Source organism: Sapajus apella, unplaced genomic scaffold (assembly GCF_009761245.1).
Source record: "Sapajus apella isolate SASKATOON/1434 unplaced genomic scaffold, GSC_monkey_1.0 scaffold3, whole genome shotgun sequence".
NCBI classification, from domain to species: Eukaryota; Metazoa; Chordata; class Mammalia; order Primates; family Cebidae; genus Sapajus; species Sapajus apella.
The window spans coordinates 55,160,708-55,186,325 of NW_022436943.1; the positions used below are offsets into that span (position 1 = coordinate 55,160,708).

A 25,618-nucleotide genomic window follows, 5' to 3' on the forward strand; every position below is an offset into this window, starting at 1 on the left:
TGGCATTTAATTTTCTTAATGCTGGTCTCAGTTTCCTCATTTTAAACTCGGCAATAACCCTTACAATTAATAATAATCATCTTTGTGTTCACTACACTGGGACATAAGCAACCTGGGCGGCTCTCAGCCCTGTAGTCTTAGGTCAGCCATTCCAAGTTTCTGAACCTGTTGCCATGGGTATAAACTTAGCACTCTGCCATCCTGTATACTTTCCTTCCAACTCTAAGTTGCTGTGATCCTGTTACCTGTTCTCTCATAAAATTATTCATCTCAAGTACCAAGTTCAAATGATGGAAAAAGCAGAGGCAAGATGGAACATGAAACTCTGCCCACTTAGTATTGCTCCAGTCAGCCTTTTACCTGTACTTGGAATCAGAGGCAGACTATCAGAAAGGCTCTGTCTTAGCCTAGGTTTTAGCCTAGGTTTCTCTAAAGCAGAGCCTGAGACAAAGTGTGTGTGCAGGTATTACTTTGGGAATTGATCTATCATGGAAGCAGAAATAGCCAATTAGGAGGATTTCTTGGTTGTCTATCACTTGAGCTCCCAACTAGCCATTCCACTGGAGATTCTAAGGAGTCTCATAAAAATAATCTCAAAACTACCCGGGGGATGAAAAATTGGGAAAGTATTTATTATTTGGCTTCTGTTCATGGTTGAAGGTGGCCCTGTGGTCATTAACTCTCCCACATTTTTTGACTATATGCTTGAGTGCTGAGCTGTTTCCCTAGGTGTCCCATTCAACCCCATCTCAAAAACAGTTCTTATTCTCAGGGAAGTCCTGTGCCAGAAGGCAGGAAGTACAGCAGTACAGCAAGCAGGCGGGCGTTGTCATTCCACCCCCATGAGGCAGTTGGAGTCTATGTGGAACTAGTTATCACAGCAGGGTCTGAAGGGATAGGTGAGGACTAGAGGATGTGAAGTCAAGCAAAAGATGTCCAAGATAGCACCATCTAGTCTGGTATTTAAGAACAAGACTAAATCTAGGAGCATTTGGTTTATAATTTCATGTTTTCTCCATCTTGCTCACTGGTTGTGGCTGTAACACTCCTTCACCATTCTATTTGCTGACCCTTTGCTTTTCTTATCCTACTTTATTTGCATAACAGTTATAGCTGTGCACTTGTAGAATTCCTGATTCAAGAGACTTAAGGGCTGAAAGAATCTTAGAGTCAGGTTCATTCAAAGCTTACATTTTACAAATGAGAACAGTGAATCTCAGACTTAAAGCTGACAGTACTCATTCACCAACTAACTTTAGTAAACTTCTGATTATAACATCAACTTTAGTATATCTGAAAATTAGGGATACCATTCCATGCCTTAAGATAGCAAGAAAATATAAAAAGTAATCATCTCAAATATGGTAATTATAAGTCATCTAAGTGAATAAAGAAATTGAAATTAGGGATGCAAGGCATTCAACTCAGTCCACAGTAGGCCCTTTTTAAAAAGAAAAAACTTTACTGAGCTATTATTCACATACCACAAAATTCATATTTTAAAGTGTATAAATTCACAAAGTTAAGCACTGTTCACCACTATTTAATTCCAGAACACTTAAGTCGCCAAAAAGAAAACACATATTCCTTACCAGTCACTCATTTTTCCTTCCCCACTGGGCCCTGGCAACTGCATTTCTCGAGTGACTAATGATGTGGAACATCTTTCCAAGTGCTCATTGGCCATTTGTACATCTTCTGTGGAGAAATATATATTCTGAATCTTTCACCCATTTTTTATGGGGTTGTCTTTTTATTGTTTTTACATTACAGTAGCCTCTCATCCCTAGTCTGCACTCTTTCCAATTTTTTCTTTTGCTGCCAGATTGATCTTTCTGAAGTGTGGGAAGCATTACTTAAAATACTTCTCAGACTTTTCTATACCCAATAGAAGCCAAACTTCCTTCCCCAACATGATAGGGCTTCCGTCCTTGTTATAACACCAGCCTTTCTGCTTCCTGAGGAAGTGACTAACATGAGTCCTGTTTTGGATGTGTTAAATTTAAGGTATCTGGGGAGCATCCAAGTAACAGATACTAGCATGAGGTTGAATATTCAGGCCTGGAAATCAAAGATTTGGTAGTGATTCAGAAGTCAAAAGCATATTGACAATAATTAAAACTGAAAATGAATGAGCGTGTCCCAGGGAGGAGAAGGTTTGTGACTTCTGAAAAGTGCTGGCCCCAGACAGACACCTGAGAACACGTAGCTTTAGAAAGAGAGGCTGCACAAGGGACCAAGAGAAAGACACAAGAAGTTAGAAGAGCTACTTGTTCACGTGTTTACCCGTTGGCTTTTTCAAACTGTTAGGATTTGAAATCTAAAAATGTCCTAGAAACCATATAAACTAAAGTTGGGGGGGAAAGTCTTTCTCCCCACCCATTATTGATTTATACTATAGGGGGAGAAATTACCATTAGAATCCTGTAATCTCAGGGAAAGTATCATCTTTAAATTCCCTTCCAGCTCTAGCTTTTTGTAATTCAGTCTATGGTGTAGTGCTGTGAAGACTATTTTCACTGAGTCTTAGCGTGTCAGACCTGGAATAATCCTTAGAAGCCATCAAATCTAACTCTTTTACTCTGGCCTTCTGGAGCAGAATGGGACTGTTCCCTCCCTTCCCTATGCAGCTAACAAGACAGGCCCAAGGGAAATGATGTGAAAGGAAAAGTGATTTAAGAAGCTAAGCAGGATAGAGGTTGGTGCTTACTCCAAGACACACAGCGGGGAATGGGACATGGCAGGACTTTTAAGTTCCAATTCAGTTAAGAGCTGTCAGAATCTTTTCTTAAAACATAAGTTCACTACTTCTGCTTAACAATATTTATAGGGAAAACCATTAAAGATTGTTAAGCAGAAGTAGTGAATGTAATGTGTTTTAAAAGAACCAATATGCTTACTCATTAGCCAGACACTCAAGGCCCTTCACAGTCTAAAACCTACCTTGCAGATTGTTTAGCATAAACTCAGAATTTTTTATAAGATGGTATCTTTACCAAGGATCTGGGATGCCTGAATCCTGCCTTTACCATCAGCCAACCAGGGTGCATTTCTTGATAAGCTATTAACATAAAACAAATGCACTTTATTCCCCCATTATCCACAGGGGATATATTCCAAGACCCCCAATGGATGCCTGAGGCTGTGGATGCTACCAAACTCTATATACCACTGTGTTTTTTCCTATTATACATACCTATGATAAAATTTAATTTATAAATTAGGCACAGTAAGAGATCAACAACAATAAGCTCATAGAAAAATTATAACAATATACTTCTATAGACATAAAAAATAAGGGTGACTGGAACACAAGCACTGCAATATTGCAGAAGTCCATCTCATAACTGAGATGGTCTCTAAGTGACTAATGGTCATGTAGTGTCTATGGCACAGCCATGCTGGACAAAGGAGTGTTTCACATCCTGGGTGGGATGAGGTGGGGTGGTGAGAGATTTTGTCATACTACTTAGAAGAGTATACAATTTAAAAACTCTGAATTGTTCATTTCTAGAGTTTTCCATTTAATATTTCAGACCTGAATTGTCCACAGGTAACTAAAACCACAAAAAGGAAAACTGCAGTTAGTTGGGCGACTACTATAAATAGAAAGCCAACTGCGACTTTAAGCTGTACCTGGCAGACACTACAAGACACCTCTTTAAAAAGCTCTCCATAAAGCCTTTCTAGTCCAAATACCGCTCTCCCTGGCAGGACTTTTCAGGAATCTAGATCTATTTCATTCTCAGTACGTGAGCAGCTGGTTGTTGCTGGTGAGATGTAGACCAAGGGAGGTAGGGCCAGGAGAGTGTATTGATGGGGTGAATTAAGAAGATACAGGAAAAGCTTCTGAGGTGTTAGTCCACGTTAAGTTTGATGACTGGCTGTGTCATTCACTAAGGCAGGAAGAGTGGGGAAAGAGCCAGTTCAGAGTGGGAGAGGAGGCATCGGGCTAGGAATCAAGGTATTTGTTTTGGCCAAGTTAATTTTCAGATGTTTAACAACTATCAAGAAAAAATCCAAGCGACTCTTCAAATATACGAGTTTGGAGTCATGGAAAAGGCCAGCATTTTAGCCATAAATATGGAAATCATCAGTAGGTTTCAGAAAGAAAGAATAAAGACTCTCCTTGGTCAGGGAGATCAAGTAAGGCTCCTCTGAGGCCTCTTCTCAGGTAGGCCTCAGACTAGGCCTATGAGAACTTCAGTTCTCACCACCACCAACTTTGTCCACTCCCCACGCTCGGAGGCTTGAGCAAATACCAGTATAGCTCCTAACAGCTCAGGACCACATCCTTAGGATAAGGACGCCAGCTCCACTTAAGTCCTTGTCTGAGAAAGCTTAATGCTGACAAAATAATTTACTCTTCACTCCAGCCAAAACCTGAATTTAGGCCCCTGACCTCCATTTTCTTAGAGCATTTACTTTACAAAACTAGCAACTATAAATATTTTCCCTGCCTTTTTGTGACATAAATCTTCTACCACGCTGAAATGTCTCCTCAGGGACCTAGGAGCCATCTCTTTGATAGGCCAGCGTTGAGGGAGACAGCTCTCCTGTATCAGTTCCTGAGCCCACCCACCCTCAGGAACTGAGACAGGAGAGCTACGTCCCCGAACGTTGCTCTAATTTACAAAAGAGCTTTCTCCCACCTTGCTCCAATTTACAAAACTGCCTCTTGTCCTAAACATATGAGAAATTTGTTTTGTCTTCAGATAACCACCAGTTAACAAACCCAGGTTGCTAATCACATAGACCAATCCCTCTTACATCCTTCAGTACATTTCCTTTAGCATACCCCAGCTAACAAACTATCCTAAGGGAAAATTAAGAAAACAATCTTATTTACATCTGTAACAGAAAATAAAATACTTAGGAATTAACTAGAGAGGTAAAATACCTATTTAATAAAAGTTCTGAGACACTGATGAAGTAAACTAAAAAAGAATCAAATAAATGGAGAAACATTCTTCATGAATTGAAATAATATTAAGATGTCCATAATACACAAAGTAATCTACAGATTCAGTGCAATCCCTATGTGAATCCTTGTGGCATTTTTTTACAGAGATAGAACAAAGAATCCTAAAATTCATGTGGAACCACAAAAGATCCCGGATAGCCAAAGCAATCTTGAGAAGAACAAATCTGGAGCCATCACACTTCCTGTCTACAAAGTATATTACAAAGCTATAATAAACAAGTATGAGGTGGCATAAAAACAGACACAAACCAAGGAACAGAATACAAAGCCCAGAAACAAATGTACAAATTAATGGTCAGCTCATCTTTTAAAAGAATACTAAGAACATACAATGGGGAAAGGATAGCCTCTTCAACAAACGATGTTTGGAAAACTGGATATCCACACTGAAAAAAAGAAAGAATTTAGGCCTATATCTCACACCATACACAAAAGTCAACTCAAAATGGGTTAAAGACTTAGACATAAAACTTGACACTGTACTAGAAGAAAATATATGAAAAACTTTCTTGACATTGGTCTTGGCAATATGTTTTTGGAGCTGATCCAAAAAACAAAGGCAACAAAAGCAAAAATAAGCAAGTGGACTACATCAAATGAAAAAGCTTCGGCATACCAAAGTAAACAACAGAGTAAAAAGACAACCTACAGAATGTGAGAAAATATATGTATCTTTATATATTTTTGTTAGTATCCAAAATATATAAGGAATTCATATAACTCAATACCAAAAATACAAATAATCTAGTTTAAAAATGGGCAAAGGACCTAAATAGACAGTTCTCAAAAGAAGACTTTCAGATGGCCAACAAAGCATATTAAACAGGGTGCAACATTTGCAATCATCAGGGAGATGCAAATCAAAATCACAATGGAAATATCAACTCAAATCTGTTAGGGTGGTTAGTATCAAACAGGCAAAAAAGTGTTGGTGATGATGTATACAAAAGTGAACTCTTTTATACTTTTGGTGGGAATTTAAATTGACACAGCCATTGTGGAAAACAGTATAGGGATTCCTCAAAATATTAAAAATAGAACTGCTATGTGATCCAGCACTCCCACTTCTCTCTCTCTCTCTCTCTGTCTCTCTCTCTGCGTATATACACACTGATATATATGTATATATCCTATATATATCACACATATATATTTGTGTGTGTATGTGTGTGTGTGTGTGTATGTGTGTGTGTGGGTGTGTATATATATATATATATATATATATATATGGTGTATATATGCACAATGAAATGTTCAGCTATACCCACAAAAAGAAAACCCTGCCATTTGTGGCAGCATGGATGGAGCTACAAGTCATTATGCTGAGTAAATTAAGCCAGACACAGAAAAAATCTACATGATCTCAGTTATATGTAAAATCTAAAGTAGTCAAAACTTTAGAAGAAGAGAAGATGGACTTAAGGAAAGAAAGAATGGTATGATGTTGGTCAAAGGATATAAAGTTTCAATTATGCAACACAAGTTCTAGAGATCTAATGTACAGCATTGGGACAGTAATTTAAAATATTGTATTGTATACGTGAAAAAAGTCCTCTCACCTTTTGTTTTGTCAGAGTTGAGCTCAAGTTGCACGGAGTCTCTCCCCTACTGCAGTAGTACTGAATAAAATCCGCCTTGCCATTTTTAACAAGTGCCCAGTGCAAAATTATTCTTATAATGCCCAAGAGTGAGCTCTAACATACCTAACATTTAGAGGATTGCTAAAGAAGGAGGAATAAGCAAAGATGACTGAGGGAAAGTAACCAAAAATGTAGAATGAAAACTAGTAGAATGTGTAGTCATTGCTGACAAGAGGACAATGTTGAAGTAGGAAGGGATAGTAAGTGTGGAATTAGGCTGGAAGATTAACAGAGGTGTGTCCAATGGCTCAAGCAGCAATATAGAGGTCATTTGTGACTTGTTTCTATTGAATGATGTTGTGTGCCTGATTGAAAAGATGACAAGGAATGTAACCATTTTTTGAGACTTTGTCTTGGGACAGCAAATAAATAAATGGGGGGTGATATCTGGAGCAGGATGTAGAGTCTAGGGAGAGATTTTTATAGATGGGAGATTTTAGTCTGTCTTTGCATGCAGATTAGAATGATACAGAAAAGGGAGAGAAATTGATATAGAACAAAAAGGACATATTTGCAGGAATCAAACCCTAGAAAAGGCAAGTGAGCATTGTACTAGCCCATAGATGGAGAATTTGACCTTTAACAAGGAAAAGGAACTTATTTCATTGTAACAAGAAGGAAGAGAAAGACTATGCAAGGAATTTTGAAGTTCTGATGGCAGGAAGATGAAAATATTCCCACTGGAAAGCTTTAATTATCTCAATAGAGTATAGGTGAGGTCATTGTACTAAACAGTTCTCCAGGTGTCTCTTGCATTTCTGCATGTTTTGTGAGCTGAGACATTAACTACCTTTATTCTGGACTAACTTTTCAAGGATGTGGCATAGTAAACAGACTGGGAAGATACGGATAATGTTTCCCTTGGGATCCATGGGCAGACACACTTAATGTCCTGTATTAAGATAATGTCCCCCTCTGGGTTATAGACAGACAGGCTTAAAGCCCATTATAAAAGAGCCAGGTTCCCTAAATTCAGGATTCTCCGGTGTAATTAAAACGCCTGCATGTGTCAGTGTCCCCTGGCCCTCTCTGCACTGCTTCAGGTTTCAGGAAAATAACATAAATGCTGGGACTCAGGTTATTGTCATTGCTGTAATTAATAAAGTCCTTTGTGTCAGACCCAAGCATCTCAGGTCTTTTGCCAGCATCCATGAAACACAGACAAACTCGTAAGGTTGTAAATAAGATTAAATGTCAAACTTTAAAGTTCTTGAGTTATCAACTGAGAGTGATGGGGGTGCATGGGAAGTTTGAGGAGAGAAGAGAAGATACCAAACAGTGGTCCTGGAGAGCAGAAAAGTCAACTGATTAGGAAAAGGTTGAATATCCATTTGAGGTTTCGTGGTCGTAAACCTGAAGTAAAATGGATCAGCTCAGTTGCATTTTTTTTGCTGCAGTCACATTCAGCTGCCTCTAGTGAAGATGTGGAGAAGGCAGATGGTCATCATACTGTGGGTGACCTAACACAGTGACTACCATGGTGAGTGGACCCTTAGTCAATTCCTCCTGGGTTAAAAAAAGGAAGGAAGGAAGGAGCCAGCCAACAAGCAATTTGTTACTTGCAGCGAATCCCATGGAGGCATGCCTCCATCCTTGCCATCTTAGTGCACCCTGGCTGATTGCCAGCTGCTGCACCTGCATTTCTTTGCCAAGACTTCTTTGGCCAACAGAGCCCACTTTGCCCCAAACTGTGCTGCAGGACAGGAGGAAGCATCACCCTCCCCAGGAACAATGACTGATGGAAGTTTCTCTCCCTCCGTACCTCTCTCTCACGTCTGTCTCGTGTGTGTGTGTGTGTGTGTGTGTGTGTATTCCACTTTTTTTCCTTGGAGGAGATGACTTTGAAATGTGCATCCTACCCTGGCTCCCAAAGTCTCAGATGGCACTTCTAGTGTGAAGTGGTCTAGGCACCCACAGTGTTAACTGGCTTGATAACACACCATTCTTTGGCTGCCTTTCTTTCCTATTTATTCACTCTCCTCACAGTGTTTTCTTCAGTTTCCAAACAAACTACATGCCCTCCAGTCCTTGTCTAAGGGTCTACTTCCAGGACAACCCAAACTCAGGCTGTTAGTTAAGGTCATGTTGTTGAAAAGATTCCAGTGTGTTGTATTAATCAAAAAATGGTTATCACGTGGTTTCACTAGAAGGTAGGGAAGGGTACCAGCTGTTGGTTTAGCACCATGACTTTTTGATTGCTTAAGGTGTTACCAACCTTGGGATACTTTTATGTCATTAAAAACCTCAGCAAACACTGAGCTCTTTAGAAGTCCTGCTTTCCTGTCTGAGGAGAGGGAGAAAATGAAATACCCTTTCACTGTAGGGTACCTGATGTATGGGGACTGAGAACCAAAGATGGGAGTCTGTGTTCCTATGGAATATTAAGGACAGTTCTGGTAGAATATTGCCTTTTGCCACATATACTGTAAAAGCTCAATAACTATTGGGTGGGTGAGTGGATAGATGGTTGGATGAATGGTAGTTAAGTTTTTTGTTTTAATCACCATAATATTAAACTGCCTATGTCAGAATGGGCATGTGCATCCTTGGAACTTCCAATCACTGAGATAAATCCTGTTTTTAAAAAATGAAGTCTAGGACCCAGGACAGGCTGATCAGTGATTTCCTGTGGTGGTGGCTGTGACACAGGGCCACTATCTTAGGGTGCCAAGCATATTTTTTAGGGCATGCACCAGAAAAGATGCCATCTCAGTCCTCTGCATTTGTGAGTTATTGGTGGCCCACGGGTCATCTCATAAGACTGATACAATATGCTCTCTTCTATTTCTTTTTTTAAGAAAAGGAGAAGTAGTTTTCAGTGATTAGGGAGTTGAGATATCTTTTTCCTCCATTGTCTCGATCTCACTTTTACAATCTACTCATAAGAAAGTATGTAAACATTTTTTAAAAGCAAAACAATCAGAACATGTTGATTGGAGTATTTATTGAGTTTGCACAGTGCACTACAGGAGCATAGTGGTCTGCCTTCTCCAAGTACACACTGGCCTGTGTGGGGACCACAGCTGATGATGCACGGACAGGGCTCATGGCCTCTGTTCCCTCCCAGCCTTTGGGTTAAAGGAAGGGAAGGAGACCCCAAGGGACAGAGGAGGCTGAGAGCTAAAGAGGTGAAGGAGAGCAGGAGTCACACTACTGAGGGTGTTGACCATTTTCTCTGCGTATCTATCTTCCATGGATGGGCCTGCTGCCCAAGGGACCCAGTGACTTCCGCAGAAACCTCCTGGCTCTGCTGAGGTCTTCCTGGGGAGAAGCCTCATCGCTGTCCTCCTCAGAGCTGGAGCCCAGGGTGGGGGCTGCGGGCACAGGATGCAGACTGTCTTCACAGGATGCTGGCTGCCCGGGGCACCCAAGTCTGCTTGAGGACTTGAGGCTTTGGTTAAATGAGGCAGAGGCCATACACTCAGCTGCCGTGTGGTCACAGGCACAGAGCAACTTCTCACACAGGCTTTGGCCCTCGCCTTAGAAGGAAAGAGCAGAGTAGGAGACATGAGACCTCTGAGGATAGCACTGGGAGGCCTCCACAGACCTGGCCACCCCTCAGCCCTTCTCCTTCCTCCCCATCGTCCACATACCCTCAGGGTGTCCACCTCACGTGGCTGGTAATTTTCCAACTTTCTCTTCCTGCTAGGAATGATCCCTCTGCCAGGAATGCTCTCAACGGGTGCCTACCTGTCGGTCAAGACTAGGCTGGCTTCCCCTCCTACAGAAAGTTCTCCTGAGCCACCAGGCTAAGGGAAGTGTCTTTCCTGCGGGCTCCCATGGAACCCCACTTCGTGTTTTTTTCTGTCTCTGTAGGTTATGTGTTAATCTCATTGCACAGTCATTTTCTGTTTATATCTCCATTTTTTACTCCTGCTGTTAGAGAAGGTAGATAGGTAGATATGAGCAGGGAAGGCTAGAGCCCCAGAGAGTATCAGGCAACTGTCAAGTGACTGTCGGGTAATTGTAAGGCAGCTGGCAACAGGGAGGAGAAAGTTTCCTAACAAACAGGAGACATGTTGAGCTTGTGGGCAACTTCCTAATAAAAACTTAAGATGGTACATTTGACCTTCCTCTGGGGACATGTCCAGGTATGCACAGTAAGAGGAAAAACGGCAGCATTTGATCCATATATGGCCTTCTTCTGTGGGTGCTAGGTCAGTGAGGGGAAATTGCCCTAAGAGAGTATGCACATAACTTCAACCAGCAAAGAGGGCCCGCGGCTCCTCCTAGATACTGACAAGTCATTGTGCATGCGGTGATTAGCCAACAGCCTGCCCAGGGGGAGGGATGAGAGGAAGAAATCAGGGGAAAAAGACAGGAAACAGTAAATCTTTTAGAGCCCTGAGCCAACCATCAGGCAGGACACTCAGATCTTTTGAGTTGCCTGCTTGGTCCCTTCCAAGTGTACTTTACTTTGCTTCAGTAAACTCTTGTTTCTGCCGTAGATGTATTCCGTCTTCTGGCAGAATTCTTTCTCCCAAGAAGATAAGGACCAAGGGCTGCAGAGCCTGCCTGGACTCGCTGCCGGTAACACTGCTGGACAGAGAACTTTGCTGACAGAGCAGAGTCTGAGCACCTAACTCAGATCTTGACAAGTAATTCCCAAGTTAGTGCTCAGGAAGTATGTGTTAGATTTGACTGTTACTTCTTCCTTCTCTGGGCCAGAATTTCCCCATTCATCATTTACATTGCCGGATAAAATACAGATGACCAGTTAAATTTGAATTTCTGTTGATATGTTTGAAAGTGTGTCCGTTTAGGACATACTCATACAAAAAAATATTCATTGCTTATCTGAATTTCAAATTTAACTGGGCATCACGTATTTTTATTTGCTAGATCTGGCAAACCAACCCTATTTTTTTCAATATATGAGTCGCATGCAGTGGGAGTGGTGTGACTCAAATGAAATAATATCTTTGAAGGTGCTAGACATAGATAAGCTTTCTACAAATAGTATCCCTGTTATCTGTGGTTTTCAATGAAGCTAAGGGATATCTTTTTGCATCTAATCCTACTTTGAAGTGTTCATCAACCAGATTTTTTCCTATCACATGCCACACAGACCTTCCAAGCCTCCTAAATCGGTCTCCACGTCAGCCCTAGACATGCTGGTTGCATTTCAGCAGCAGGAAGTGACAAGAAGAGCAAGCAAATACACCAAGTGTGGGAGCAAAGTGGAGCTATGCAGAGGCCCTGTTCCCCGGAGCCACGTTGTCCTTCCTCCTGCATTTGTTTTATGATAGCACAGGACAGGATTTGAGATGCCTTCATTTCTCATCAACTAATACCTGGCATCTGGTATAGGAGGCTATGCTTAAATCTTACAGAGGGTCAGAACTGGTTTGCTGGAGCTCTGAATTAGTTCAACCTTCAGATGCAGTGTTCCTGGATTCTGTGATGTTGGAGGAACGGAGAGCAAGGCTTCAGCCCAGCAGGGGAGACCTCCCGGCACGATTGCACCATATGACAACTCATGTGCTCTAGACCCTCCCTTAGCTCCTCATCCCCTATAGGAAAAAATTGAGATGCTTCAGCCTTGCAAGTAGGTTTTTTGACTTCATGATCTAGCACCTGTCTATCTCTCCACCTTCACCGTGCACGACAACCAGCCTCCCACTTCCACTTTCTGTTCCAGCAATACAGAACCACAGCTTGGTTGTCCCTAAGCTGCCCAGCATTCCCCAAATGCCACCATTTTTCCCTTTTCTCTTTGCTTGGAATATTCATGCCCATGACCAACTGGGAACGTGTTAAATCTCACCTCACACCTCTTTTGAATTTTTCCAATTTTTCCTGTTCTCACTGTCATACCCTTGACTTAAATGCCTTTACCAGCATTCCCAGGGCCCAATGATACCTGTTAGCACATACTACATGGTATTAGAATAGTTGCTTGCCTACATCTCTTCCCTCCAAGCCGTGAGCAGTTTGAGGCAAGGATCATGAAAGTTCATTGTTTTCCTGGTTCTTGGTGAAGGTTTGTTCTTTAAGTGGATAATAGAAGAATGAATGAGAGAGTGATATGTAAGCACAAAGCTCCTAGGATGTGGCAGACATGCATGATTGTACAAGGCAAGATGACATGGCGGTCTCTGCACCGCGCTGTGGTTGTATAGAGGAGGGAGACGGATGGAAGGTCCACCCAGGGGGCCTCCCCTGACAAATATGAAAATGAGAACCAACTCTTACAGGGCCCCTGGGAAATTCTAGGTGAAGTGTTTCCTTTTAAACGGCAAAACATAAGGGAAATTCATCCACTGAAGTGAATGAGGAAACGGAGCTGGAGAATGCTGTTGAAGTTAGTTCTATAGCAAGTCTCCATTTGCTGTCATGGGGGCTGGTCATGGGGATTGCAGTTTTCAGAGTGGTCCTCCCCTGAGGGCCTGAAGGGATACAGAGGAGCCTCTGGCTTCCACCATAGGGAGACGTGGAGCTGCAGGCACACCTCACTCTACAGCCAGAGCCAGTCCCCCTTTTAAAATAGTATTCCTTAGATCTCCCTTGGGAAAAGGACTCTGCTTCTTAGAAAAAGTAAAAATAGAAACTCACTGATATAGTGAAGAATCAGCTTTAGGTCTGAAGTGATACAACTTTACATTTTAAGTCCCAATTCTCCCACTTATTTCTGTCTGTGTGATCTTGGGCCTCAGTTGCCTTATCTGCTAAATGGGGAGAATAATGGTGCTACTTCGTGAGACTTTTGTGAGGATTAACTCTGTCAACACATATCACGAGCTAAAAATCAATAAGCTTGGGCTATTTGTGTTAGTCTGCTCATCACCAACTCTGTGACTTAGGCGGCTCAGCCCCTTGACAGTGAACCTCCTCATCAGTGGAAAAAGTATGGTAATACACGCGCCCCAACGTTAAAAAAGAGTATTAAGTCACAGTACAGATGAAGAAGTGTCTGAAAAAGCATCCGCAAGTCTGAGCTACACTCACAATGCTAACCTGAATGAAATAACAACTCACTGTGCAACCAACAGCACTTACACTTGGGCTTGTGATCCACACACACCACCGGTGACCGAGGAAGCCTCTCCATCAGGCAGCCCAGCCTTCTCACTTGCTCTAAGCAGCAGCGATGGGACAAGCAGCACCTAAGACCAAGGAAAACCCTTTACTTCCCAGGGCTCCCAGCTTCCACAGGAATCCCCTCAAGCATGACGTGCTTCTTCCACATGCCCTGTAGTAGCCAGGGAAGCCAGTGCCTCCTTTCCAGTGCACACAGGGCTGACGCATATACACATTGTATACTGCACAAAGGCAACATTAATCATACTGTATGTGTCCTATTAAATGTTTTTAAGGCTGGACGTGGTGGCTCACACCTGTAATTTCAGCACTTTGGGAGGCTGAGGCAGGTGAATCACGAGGTCAGGAGATGAAGACCATCCTGGCCAACATGGTGAAACCCCTTTTCTACTAAAAATACAAAAAAATTAGCTGGGCATGGTGGCGCGTGCCTGTAGTCCTAGCTACTAGGGAGGCTGAGGCAGGGGTATCACTTGAACTTGGGAGGCAGAGGTCAGCCTGGCTATAGAGTGAGACTCAGTCTAAAAAAAAAGCAAAAAAACCCCACATTGTTTTTGTATTTTTATTGTAACTGTTCATGGCAAACATAGGTTATTTACGTATTTATTTAAATAATTTTTAGCAGATGGAAATGGAGTCTTGAGGAAGGAGTACCTTTTTAAATTTATACAAAGGTAACATATGGACTAGCAGTAACCTTAATCCCTCCAACCTTTGACATAGAAGAGTTAATCTCACATCCACAGTGCACTGTCATTTGTCCCTAGCCTTAAAAAAGAGCAGAGTAACTATCCTGAGCATAAATAAAGATCTGCATCTAGAAAAGTGTCCAGCATAGACCAGGAGCTTGCAAATATAGGAAAATGGAAATATATTCCATCCATCTGGGCTGATACGGACTCGCAAGTGTCCCCGCTTGCCAGGTGGACATCCTTCAGAAACTTGGGATGGCCTCAGCCAATAGAGAGCTACAAATGCTCCCCAGACACTCCCTTTCGATTCTCCCCTTTCTTTCATAACTCTCACTCTGTCTGGGAGGCCACAGCTCCAGCAGGGATAAGTCATAGCCTCTTGTGGCTTTTTTGCTGCACCTCTTCTCAACCAATTATCTGCTTATTGACTTTTCCACATTGCTAGCAATCAGAGGAACAATCCCCCATATGCTCACATAGCCACCAGCTAGAGGTGTCTGCCTCCTTCAGCTGTTAGCACAAAAGAGCCACATAATCTTGTGTGTGTGTCTGGCAGGGATGGGAGGGGTGGATGATTGACACAATAGTTGAAATCTAAAGTTAATGAGCGAATCAGAAATCATATGCAAATCAAAATATTCATAAAATCACTGAAATCGTCCATAATGTATAGTATAGGTAGTCTTGAAAATACATTCTTGTAGAAAATTATATCCGTTTGACTAACTCTTCCTTAGTCAAGAGTTTTCTCCTGTGACTTTGAGTTTTTCAGTTTCTTTCTACAGATGTCAAATAGCCATATCACAACTTACCTGACCGACTGGTCAAATTTTATATTTATATGGTCAGTCATCAGGAAACACCTTCAAAATTATCTCCACTTTTTTCCAAAGGGGTTCAACAGAATGCACAAATTGCTGCTAGCTATGTTTCTATTGGTCGCCTTGTCTCATTGAGAGCTATACACTCAAAAACCTGGACACTATTTAAATTGTCCTCTGCTGTGGAGAGCAGCAGGCATATGGTTGAACCTCAGAATGTAAACATGCTTATGACTCCACAGTGTGACATAAACTTTGCTAGAGTAAAAACTTCTTTAGGGTCCCCTGGTGGGAGGTAAGTTTTGATTTCCTGATCAGCAGAGCCTGGATTTCCTTCACTGAAAATCTCAGAGATGGATAATTAAGCCAGGATGGCTGAAAAGTAGAGGCAGGGAAGAGATAAAATACAGCCACCCAGACATCCAATCTGCAGCTGACATGCTCCATATTCCTTCCCTATCACTGTGCCCTTTGTGTTAGCTACAACAAGCTTTGTCTTTTTGTGCTTTTAAAATTCATCAATAGTTGCTGATTTTGCTTTGGCAACCATACCATCCGAGAAGGACATGCGCCTTCTGAATGCAGGTCTGTTCCTTGACCGTGGACTGGGGCTGTCCCCATGTGCAGTCTTTAAACTTGATCAACTCCACTTTCAGAAAATTCCTCAAATGCAGGTTAAGTCCTCCATGGCTTCCTTTGTTTACCCTGCTGTATTTATTATGTCGGGTAGTACTTTTGTTTAATTGTTCATCTCTTTCACCATATGTGCTTCTATGAGGCGAAAGCAGTTTGTTTTATTCTGCTTTGTAAAGGTTGAATCATTCTTGTATCTGTGCCACCTAGCATGGTGCCTGGCACACAGAAAAAGCTCAAGAGGTATGGTTGAATGCATATTTAAATGAATGAATAAATTAATGAGTGTGTGAGGTCAATGAAAATTCTCTCAAGAGCGGTAGATAGAAAAATTAGCAGTTACACTTACAAGGTGTTGAGAAGCTAATTTTAATGTGGCTTTCTGTAGGAAAAACCAAGTGGTGACCTCAATTCTACTTGTTGGTCATTGCAAAATAGGCAGACTTGGGGTCATTTGAAGGGTATTTGCAGATTGGCCCTTTTGAGGTAGCTGGACCGTATTTGTCAAAGTACTGAAAGGGCTCAAGGACCCCAGATCAAAAGATGTGGATCTGTCTGGCTCTGCCTTTTCCTAGGTGAACAACCTCAAACAACTCAGTTCCTGAGCCTCAGCTGCTCACCAGGAAAATGTGTCTATGATGCTGAGGAGCTTCCTAAGTGAGCTACTGTGTGCACCAAGCTTTGAGTGAAGCCCAAGGCTCAGTCTGGTGCCCAGGAGGGCTCTCACTACTCCCTGGTGCAGACAGCATCAGCACTACCACGCCAGAGCCATCACCTCTGCTCTCCATACCTGTCCAGGGCATCCCTTGGCTCGCCTCTTCCTTCTTGTCCACAGTAACAGCCATAAGACTCAAATTCCTCCGGGCACCGGGACGTCAGACAAAAAAGCATCTCTCCAAACTGTGGCATCACCTGCATGTTGTCCCCACTTCCCAGGTGCAGGAAGGTGAATCTGTCACAGGCTGAAAGGAACAGGAATTGTCAGGAGAGCAAGGAGCGTCAGGGCAGCCGTCGCAAGAGGAAGGCCATGTGAGCTTCCACGTTGTATGTGGACAATTCTAGGTCACGCGAGAAAACCCCATGTCCTACTGCTTGGCTAGCCATTCTTCTGGGAAAGCTGTTATGGCTCATCCCCTGCTCGGATGCATTATATTTCAGAGAGCAAGTCTTTTCTCTCTAGGCTTCTAATGCTCTATGAGACTCCTTATTAAATCCCCCCATGGGATGGAGACTTGTCAGGATCCGAAGTGCTTTTTGGGGCCATGTCTTATTACTGAATAGACCTGGCATCCTGGGAGTGTCCTGGCTGAACTCTGAGGCTTTCTGGTGGCATCAGGTTAGCACACCTGGCCAGGCTTGCGTTTCTTTCCTTTGCCTCTCCAGCTGCCCACACCCATCTCTTTCTCTGTCTCTATTTCTCCTGCTTCCACCCTTCCTCCTCTGTCCACAAATCTCAAATGCAGCTTTCTCCATAGCTCTGCATTGGACACCATGGAGTACATACCCATATATTAACAAAGCCCCTCCTCTGTGTGCCCAACAAGCTCTGGCTCCTTACAGGTGTAGGGCCTTTTTTAAGGCATCAGAGGGAAGAGAGACAAAGGGGGAAGATGATCAAAACCAAAGTGCTTCATTCTTTCCAATAAATCAGGATGTGGACAATGCCAAGCTGTTTCCCTCTGGGTCAGTAAGAGTGGTGGCAGCATGAGGTCAGGAGCTCAGAAGACTGTGGCTCCTCCCCCAGGCTCAGCCTCCCAGTGTCTGAGTGACTACAGGCAGCTTACATCTCCTCTGAGCCTCAACGTGCTCTTCCAGTCAGTAGAAAATGATGTCTTCTAGTTACACCCCCATGAGAAGGTCACAGTGTGAAAAGGCGGCCCACGGTGATTGTTCACAGCCTAACCAAAAGATCCCAGCAGTGGAGAGGACGGACACTGCTTCCGCTCACCTTTTTCAGTTGTCTCCTCCGGACCATTTTCAACAGATGACACTGCCAGCCCCAGAGATTGAATGCCAGCAGGGACAAGGGTTACAACTTTAGCTGTAACCCTTGTTGCCACTATCTCTGCAGATCCTGAAAATGAAAAACTTCATGGTTCAGATTCAAAAAGTGGCTAAAGCAGAGATTTGCATATGGACACACCAAAGCCAAATGCAAACAGAACACCAAAGCGTTAGGAGAAGTTCCCTCAAACTGGGTTTGCAGCTATCTAGGCAGATTCTTAGGGATCCATGAATTCTACATGAGAATTTGCAAATTTTCTACAATAACCTTAACACCATTAGGAGCCTGTGCTAGACCACCTGGATGGCATTCCAGGGATGAGGACTGCCGAGGCCCCCAGGCTCGTGTTTGTGTTACGTTTGCTATCCATGCCTGCTCAGTGAAGGGCCTTTATGGTGCTCACAGCAAGTGAAGAGGTAAAGAAACTGGTGGAGAAATTAAGGCAACTCATAGTACACAGCAAGGTAGGCAAGCCAAACAACTCCTGGAACCCCCTATTTCTTTGTTCAACTGCAGCAACAGCTTCTCATTATTTGCAGAATTCAGTGCAAGGTCCTTCCTGTGGCCTGCAAGCCTTACCTGTGACATGGCCCTACCTTCCTCACCATCACATCTCTTGCCTTCTGCCTGGTACTCTCTCTGGATCTCCCTTTGCTCTGATGTGTCAGTCTCACCTGCCCTTTTAGCTGGAGGCAGCAAAGTCTCCCACCCACAGGACAAATCTCCAGCCTTCCCAGTACAGGGAACAGCGGCAGGCTCAGCCCCACCAATCTGCTGACCTACACTCAGTTCCCAGAGTATTGGGTAAGGTCTGGCATCTTTGTGCTCACTGGATTGCAGTATTTCGCCAAATTCACTGTATTGGTTTGCTTTGTGCATCTGGTCATCTACCTCCTCTTACTCCAGCTCCTATGAGACTAAAGCCCTGTTGCAATCTCTGTCTCCTAGGTTTAGCATCCTGCCCAGTTCTCCAATCCCACAAATAGAAGCAAGTTACCTAGTTTCTATCATGTTCCTGACTGCTGGAAACTCACCTAGTCAGTGTAGTAGAGTGGAAAGACTTCATGAGTTAGCATTAAAGAGGGGTGAGTTTGGGTTTTAGCTTAGCTACATACAGATGATAACCCCAGGCAAATTTTACCTCTCTAAATCTTAATTTCTCCATTTGTAAAATTATACTAATATTACCTCTTTTAGTATTTGAATAATCCTTCTAGTTAATGTCTAGCAATTAGGAAATCGTCAGTAGTAGCTATCAGAACTGCTCAGTGAATGAGAAAATAGTCATACATCTAATCCAGGGTTAAGACCCTCCATGTGGAATGTTCTACAAGCCAAAGGACCTCCCATGCTCAGTGAATGAGAAAATAGCCATACGTCTAATCCGGGGTTAAGAGTCTCCATCTGGAATGTTCTATAAGCCAAAGGACCTCCCAGAGCCCAGTGTCTGCTCTCTGTTGAGTCTGAATAGCCAGTAGCCCTCCTGAGGAAGAACTTTCTTGATTATTGGTGCCAATCTAACTTGAGATCCCCTCACTTTATTTAGAGCAGGGCACTTGGTGTTAATCACCCTGCCTGGGCCAACTGCCCCACTGGGAAATAAATGCCTCTGATTCTTGCCCCTCTCACCTCCCATGCTGACTACTCACACTGCATCTCATCTGGAATCCAGTTGATGTCATAAATGCTTCAAGGACAATGACATGAACATAGGCAGGCAGAGCCCAGTGTGCTTACCTGGAGGGGATGTAGCCCTAGCAGCTTCCACGCCTTCCTGATCGTGGCCTGCCTCTGTTCCCCAAAGAAGAGAGACAGGGTGAGCATCCACCCCAGGCCGTCCCACCTGGGTTTCCAGAAGCGCTTCCCACCCATTGCACACAGGCAGGTGGCCATGTGCTCTTCACTCTGCCCCTGGCCCACCTCCCACCATGAGATTTTCTGGAAGAGCTGGTGAGAGCAGGGCTGCTGCTGAGCCAGAAGGAACCCCCCAGATACAGGCTTGCTGGCAAATGCAGCCGCAGCTTGTCAGGCTGGAAGCAGGTGAGTCGGTTCAAATACTTTGGGAATTACAGCTTCTTTAGAATTTAAGGGAAAAAAAAACTAAAAGTAAAGTGCATTTTGGAACAGAGGAGCATTGCCGTACAGAGACAGCAGATTGCGTGGTTGAGGTTGTTTGCTATGTGACTCCAGGAAAACCACTGATCCTCAGTTTCTCTGTAAACCGAATTTGTTGTTACCATTATTTGACAGTGATCAAGCTCCTACTCCATGCTGGGTAAGGCAGCAAGGGCTTTTTGAATTAACTTACTACAACCCCTTGAGTTGGCTCTATGCTTACCCTTATTCAGAGATGAGAAAGGAAACACACAGAAAAGTTAGGTTCCTTTTCTAAGGTCCCAGAGCTAGGAGGTGGCTGCAAACCCAGGCAGCCTGGTTGAAGTTTGTATGCTTAACCACTAGGCAAGACTACTATTTCACTTCTGGCCGTGCCACAAGAAAATGCTGGAGATGCTGACAAAAAGTTATGTGGAAGGACAGAAACTGCCTTAAGTTGTATGTGCTCGAAGATCAAGACTATGCTGGTGTTCTCTGAAAACCTGGCTTTCAAGTTGACTGATACGGACACAAATGCGCCATTAAAGAGGGAGATTCTGGACCATTCTAAACCGGGACAGATTGTTCTATTCAAAAGCAAAACCTAGAGACTCAGAACAAAAGGACTACCAAGCTGAACCACCCTGGGCAAATGACTCTACCTCTCAGAGCTTCTTGTTTATCTGTCAAATGGGGATAGGCCTCCAAGGACCAGGGAAGACTAACTCAGAGGATGTTTGTGAGGGGCCTGGGAATGATATGCTGACACATCAGAGTCCCTCAACAAGGTCACTGCCTGTTAACCAAAGAATCCACTTTCTTACTTATTCATTCTAAGTAATTGGTAAATAATTACCATCTATGTGTGCTTGTTAATAAAGGATCCATGGTTATTTACACAAACAGAGTAAATGGTTAGGTTAACTCTGCTGATGAAATTTTGCCCTAGGTATTTCTAGGTGAGGCAGTGTTCTCTATGAGCCACTATTGTATAAAGGAAAGGAAACAGTTTTACAGCCTGAAGTCTGGGATCAGAGAACAGTCCACCAAGTTACTTGCTTGCAAATTTTACTCTCCCTGAGCCTCAGCTTCCTACATATTCTGTAAAATGGGTATAACAATATTTCTTTCAGGTTCCTCTGAGAAGTGATCACAGGACTGAGCACAGATATTTAGATATTTGAAATATTTGTCCACTGGACTCCAGGCTGTCCTTTTCCAAATTCCTTCTGCTTACTTGTCTTTGAGAGTGTGGTCAGTCTGTCAGCTTCAGTCTCTGCAGCCACTGTGAAGAGAAATCACCCGACTTCAATGCTTGATCTAGCTGGGTGCCAAAGTCAAACAGAGGAAACAGATTTGGGAGCAAAGGATGGAAGAGAGGAGGCTTAGGGTGATCTGATCAGGGAATACGGCTGCACCGTGGTGTTCAGCAAGGTCTCAATTCAGTAGAAAACGGACTAGACTAGAGCCAGGCCTGTGTTTAGGCACAAAGACTGGCAAATGCAACCTTCGGGGGTGAAGGGCCATTGTTTCCCCTCGGTTCGCCTGTGGGAAGGCAGCTTAAGAGAGCATTTAGTCTGGAAGGAAAAAGCCTCTCATCACAGCTCTGCCACTCAGCTCTGCATCTTAGACAATTCATCTCTGAATCTCAATAGCCTGTCTTAAAACGGAGGCTGTAGCAATTATTCCATAGCGTTGTATGAGCATTAAATGAGATTATGTATCTTAAGCAAGCTGTCCAGTATCCAGCCTATGATTTGATAGTGTGTGCTGTTTTTTATAGCCACACCTGCGAGAAGATACTGGTCTAGAATCTCCCCATGCTCACTCTCATTTAATCCTTATGCCACCCTAAAGATAGATGTGATTATCCCCTTTCAGGGATTAGTAAATGATGGACCAGCTCTCAGCCTGTTTTGTAAATAAAGTTTTATTGGAACACAGCCACTCGTGTTAATTTAGGGGCTGTCTGTGCCTGCTTTTGTGCTACAGTAGCAGAGTTGAGCAACTGTGATAGAGACCCTATGGCTCACAAAGCCTGAAATATTAACTAAGGTAGTTTGGATCTGTGTCCCCACCCAAATCTCATGTTGAAATGTCATCTCCAATGTTGGAGGCGGGGCCTGATAGGAAGTGATTGGATCCTGGGGGCGAATTTCTCACGAATAGTTTAACACCGTTCTCTTGGTGCTGTTCTCATGACCGGGAGTTCTTGCAAGATCTGGTTGTTTAAAAGTGTGTAGCACCTCCCCACTCTCATTGTGTGTTTTTGGGTTCCACGCCAGCCCCCTTTGGCTCACCTTCTCCTGAAAGTGCTGTCAGGCCGCTGTCTGTGGTCTCCACAGGAACCACTGGGAGAAGAGAGCTCTGAATAGCAGTGACTAATGCAACACAGTGTCAAAACCAAGCACAGGGTCTCAAAGGAGAACTGACTCAGTCTCAAAGGAGACAGGATTGCTGACCCAAGGGGAAAGGTGCTGAGAAAGCAGTTGCTAAGAACTGTTCATCCTGTCTTAGGAGTCCCTTGCCTCTGTTGCTCCTTCCAGAACATAGGGTGCCCTGCAAGATCCCAGGTCAGGAGGGGGCACAGCCACTGCTGGGCTCAGGTCCAGATCCTGGCTGAGGGCAATGAAAGATCTCAAAACCCCAAAGGTATCCCAGCTTGAGGAGACTTCTGTTCCAAAGGGAGCCACAGTGGCTGAGAATAAAAAGACCGCTGGACTCAGAAGATACAGAGATCTGACAGGCACATATGCACACAGCCATACACGCTCATGCACGTGCACTCACACTCATGCACATGTACATGAGGTGTATCTCGGACTTCTCATCCCCAGGTGCCAAAAGGTGTTGGGACTGAGAGATCATGGAAACTGGTGAACAAGGAGAGGCAGGCATAAACATGAATCCCGTTTTTGGCAAGATCCATATTTTGGATTAGGAATCATCACTTGCTTAGTTCAGCGTACAGTTAGTAAGAGCCTGCCCTGTTCTGAAAAGAGACATGTGAAAAGCGGCGTCCTCTTCAAAGGGCCTCTGTTGGAGCCAAGCTGCGGGCTCTGGAGAGTGCATGGTGAAAGGGGGGAAGGGAGAGGAGAGGCAATGGGTGTGCCCCTGGGAGACTGCGGCGGCCGGGAGCTTACTTAGCGAGGAGGGACCTCACTCCACTGAGCACTACGTCTTGTCCCAGTCACGCTACATACCAGGGCTCTGACTCTAGAGTGAGAAAGGGCAGAGAATGAACTTGGGGTCTACATCCACAGTGAATTGAATTCACACCTGTCCACAAAGCTTAGGGCTGAGTTTGCACTAGAGTCATTTGCCATTGGGCATTTGAATTGAGTTTATCAGAAGTAACACATCTCCCAGCCAGGGAAGCTAGGGCCACATCCAGTGTCACGGTCACTCCAGCTCCGGCAAGGTAGGCCTGGTGGAGGAGGTGTATCCACAGGCTCCCAACAGCATCTGGGCCCTTGTGGTTCAGGAGGCAGCATCCCTGGGAGGCCTTACCTTTGGGCAGAAGTGTTGTCAGCTCTTCCTTGACGGTTGTCTCTGAAAACACACACACACACACACACACACACACACACACACACACACACACACACTGGCAAGTCTGTTGCGAGCAGTGGGTGTGAGGGAAAATTTGAAGATGCCGGACTTGGCATCTAGAGACATGCAGCAATGATTGGTCCCAAACCAGCTCCAGTCCAGACCCTCATCCCCATGGCTGATGCAGCCAGGTTCTTCCTACCTGGAGTCTGAGCCAGGCAGAAGGAGGTGTCCAGAAGGTTCAGGGAAGAGTTGAGGCTGGACCGAGCCAAGCACTCTATGGCAGCCTTGTCACAGGTACACAGCAGGTGCTCACAGTGGTCCTTGGACTCTGCACAGAGCAAGGCACAGCCGGCTGGAAAGATCTCACTTCGATCTCAAGAGGTAATGCAAGCTCCAAGGCTGAGTTCTCCATCTCCCCTGCCAAAAACCCACTCCCCTTGCAATGTCCATCTCATTCATGTCAGCTCTATCTCTTCAGCTGTGTGGACCCAAACCAGGCCCGTACCCACGCTTCCCCTCCCACACTTGCACCCAGTGAAGCGAGCAATTCTATTGGCTCCACTTTCAACATGGAGTCTGACCACATTGCCACACCTCCAATCTACCGCACTGGGCTGACTCCCTGTGGTCCCATCCGTGGTTATGTCAGTGGCCTCCCCACTACCCCGCCTGCTTCTGCCCTGCTGCCCAATCTACTCTCATCCAGGAGTCAGAGCAATCCTTTAGAAACTTAGGTCCAACCATGCCTTTATTCTGTGCAGAACCTTCCAGCATCTTCCCACCTCAACCTACATGTCTCACTGTCACCTAGGAAAAGTCACATGATTGGTCTCCCCACCCACAGTCCCTGTTCCTTCTCAGATCGCAAACTCTTCCACTCCCTCCTAATCACCCCATTTGTGTCTCACTGCTCCCTTATTTCTCAATCACACCCGGCATCTCAAGCCTCAGGGCCCATCCATGAGCTATTCCTTCTGTCTGCTTTGCTCCTCTCCCAGATACCAGCAAGGACCACTTCCTGCCCATTCTTTAAGTCTCCCTCAACTCCCATTGTCTCAGGGAGGCTTTTCTTGACCTTCCCATTTAAAGAGAATCCCCCCACCTCCCTCCACAGGCCTTTCCCCTGATTCATTTTCCTCCAGAGCTCTTGCCCTCTCTAACATACTATACAATTTGTTTTGGGTATCTTCAGTGTCTGACAATGGTGAGGATATTCCAGAAGGTCAGGCTATCCCCAGCACAGATGACCATCTTGCACTGGTGTAGGTGCACAATACATATATGTTGGGTGGACGAATGAATCATGTTTTCCAGGTTCAATGTGCCTCCCACCTGCTGGGTCACATCCACCTCTTCCCATCAATGCCTCCTTCGTGCTCCATACTCCAGCCAGTCCATGTTATACAGACTTGAGTGTTAGTCGGATCTTGGTTCAAACCCCGGCTTTGCCCCTTTGCAGCTGTGTAACTTTGGGCAAGTTATTTAATCTGTAAACAATGGCCCCCATCTAATGGGGTTATAAGGAAGATCAGAGTTTCTGTGTATAAGCCTGTGGCATGTAATAGACACAAATAAACACACATAAAGTATGGCTCTAACATAGGACCCCCTACATGCTGTGTTCTGTCTTTACCCCATGCCTTTGCCTATTCCACCTCTGCCAGGGTTGTCTAGAGACATGAAATAAAATTCCTGGTGTCACACAGTAAACAAGGTGGGAGCTGAAACTTGAACCTATGTTTCTGATTCTTACAACCACCAATGCAAGCCTTATTCACACGTCACTACTTCCACCCTCACGTCCATCTCTGAGTTCTTAACATATGCCAGTCCCTGTGCTAACCATGTCACAAGCATTGTGTAATTCACTTTTCATAACAAATCTCTGAAGTAGGTTGCTTCTTCCTCTTTTGAGGGTCAGAGGAGTTAAGTGATTGCCTCAGTGTTGCACATTGTGTAAGTAGCAAACAATTTGCCCTTCTCAAGATCTCAGGGTTGTACACGTATAAAATCACAAATCAAATAATTTGCTGATCAGCTATGATTTCAACTCAAAAACATTATTATACATCTACTCCATGCAGGATACAAAGGTCATCAATCCAGCCCCCTTGGGTCTCTAAGTGCTGCCAATGGTGATGACGATGTGGAAG

General features: G+C 44.1%; 1 protein-coding gene across 1 annotated transcript in view; it reads right to left on the reverse strand.

Moving 5' to 3' along the window:
* Positions 1-9,551: 9,551 nt before the first annotated feature.
* OC90 (otoconin 90) overlaps positions 9,552-25,618 on the reverse strand; it is a 35,547-nt gene continuing 19,480 nt past the window's right edge. Inside the window, exons 7-14 of the mRNA XM_032247573.1 lie at positions 23,665-23,793; positions 23,421-23,462; positions 22,211-22,261; positions 19,554-19,607; positions 17,760-17,885; positions 16,602-16,773; positions 13,624-13,730; positions 9,552-10,103 (exon numbers count right to left, since the gene is read on the reverse strand). Coding sequence (XP_032103464.1) covers positions 9,808-10,103; positions 13,624-13,730; positions 16,602-16,773; positions 17,760-17,885; positions 19,554-19,607; positions 22,211-22,261; positions 23,421-23,462; positions 23,665-23,793 — 977 coding nt within the window. The 3' untranslated portion in view covers positions 9,552-9,807. The remainder of the gene's footprint in view (positions 10,104-13,623; positions 13,731-16,601; positions 16,774-17,759; positions 17,886-19,553; positions 19,608-22,210; positions 22,262-23,420; positions 23,463-23,664; positions 23,794-25,618) is intronic.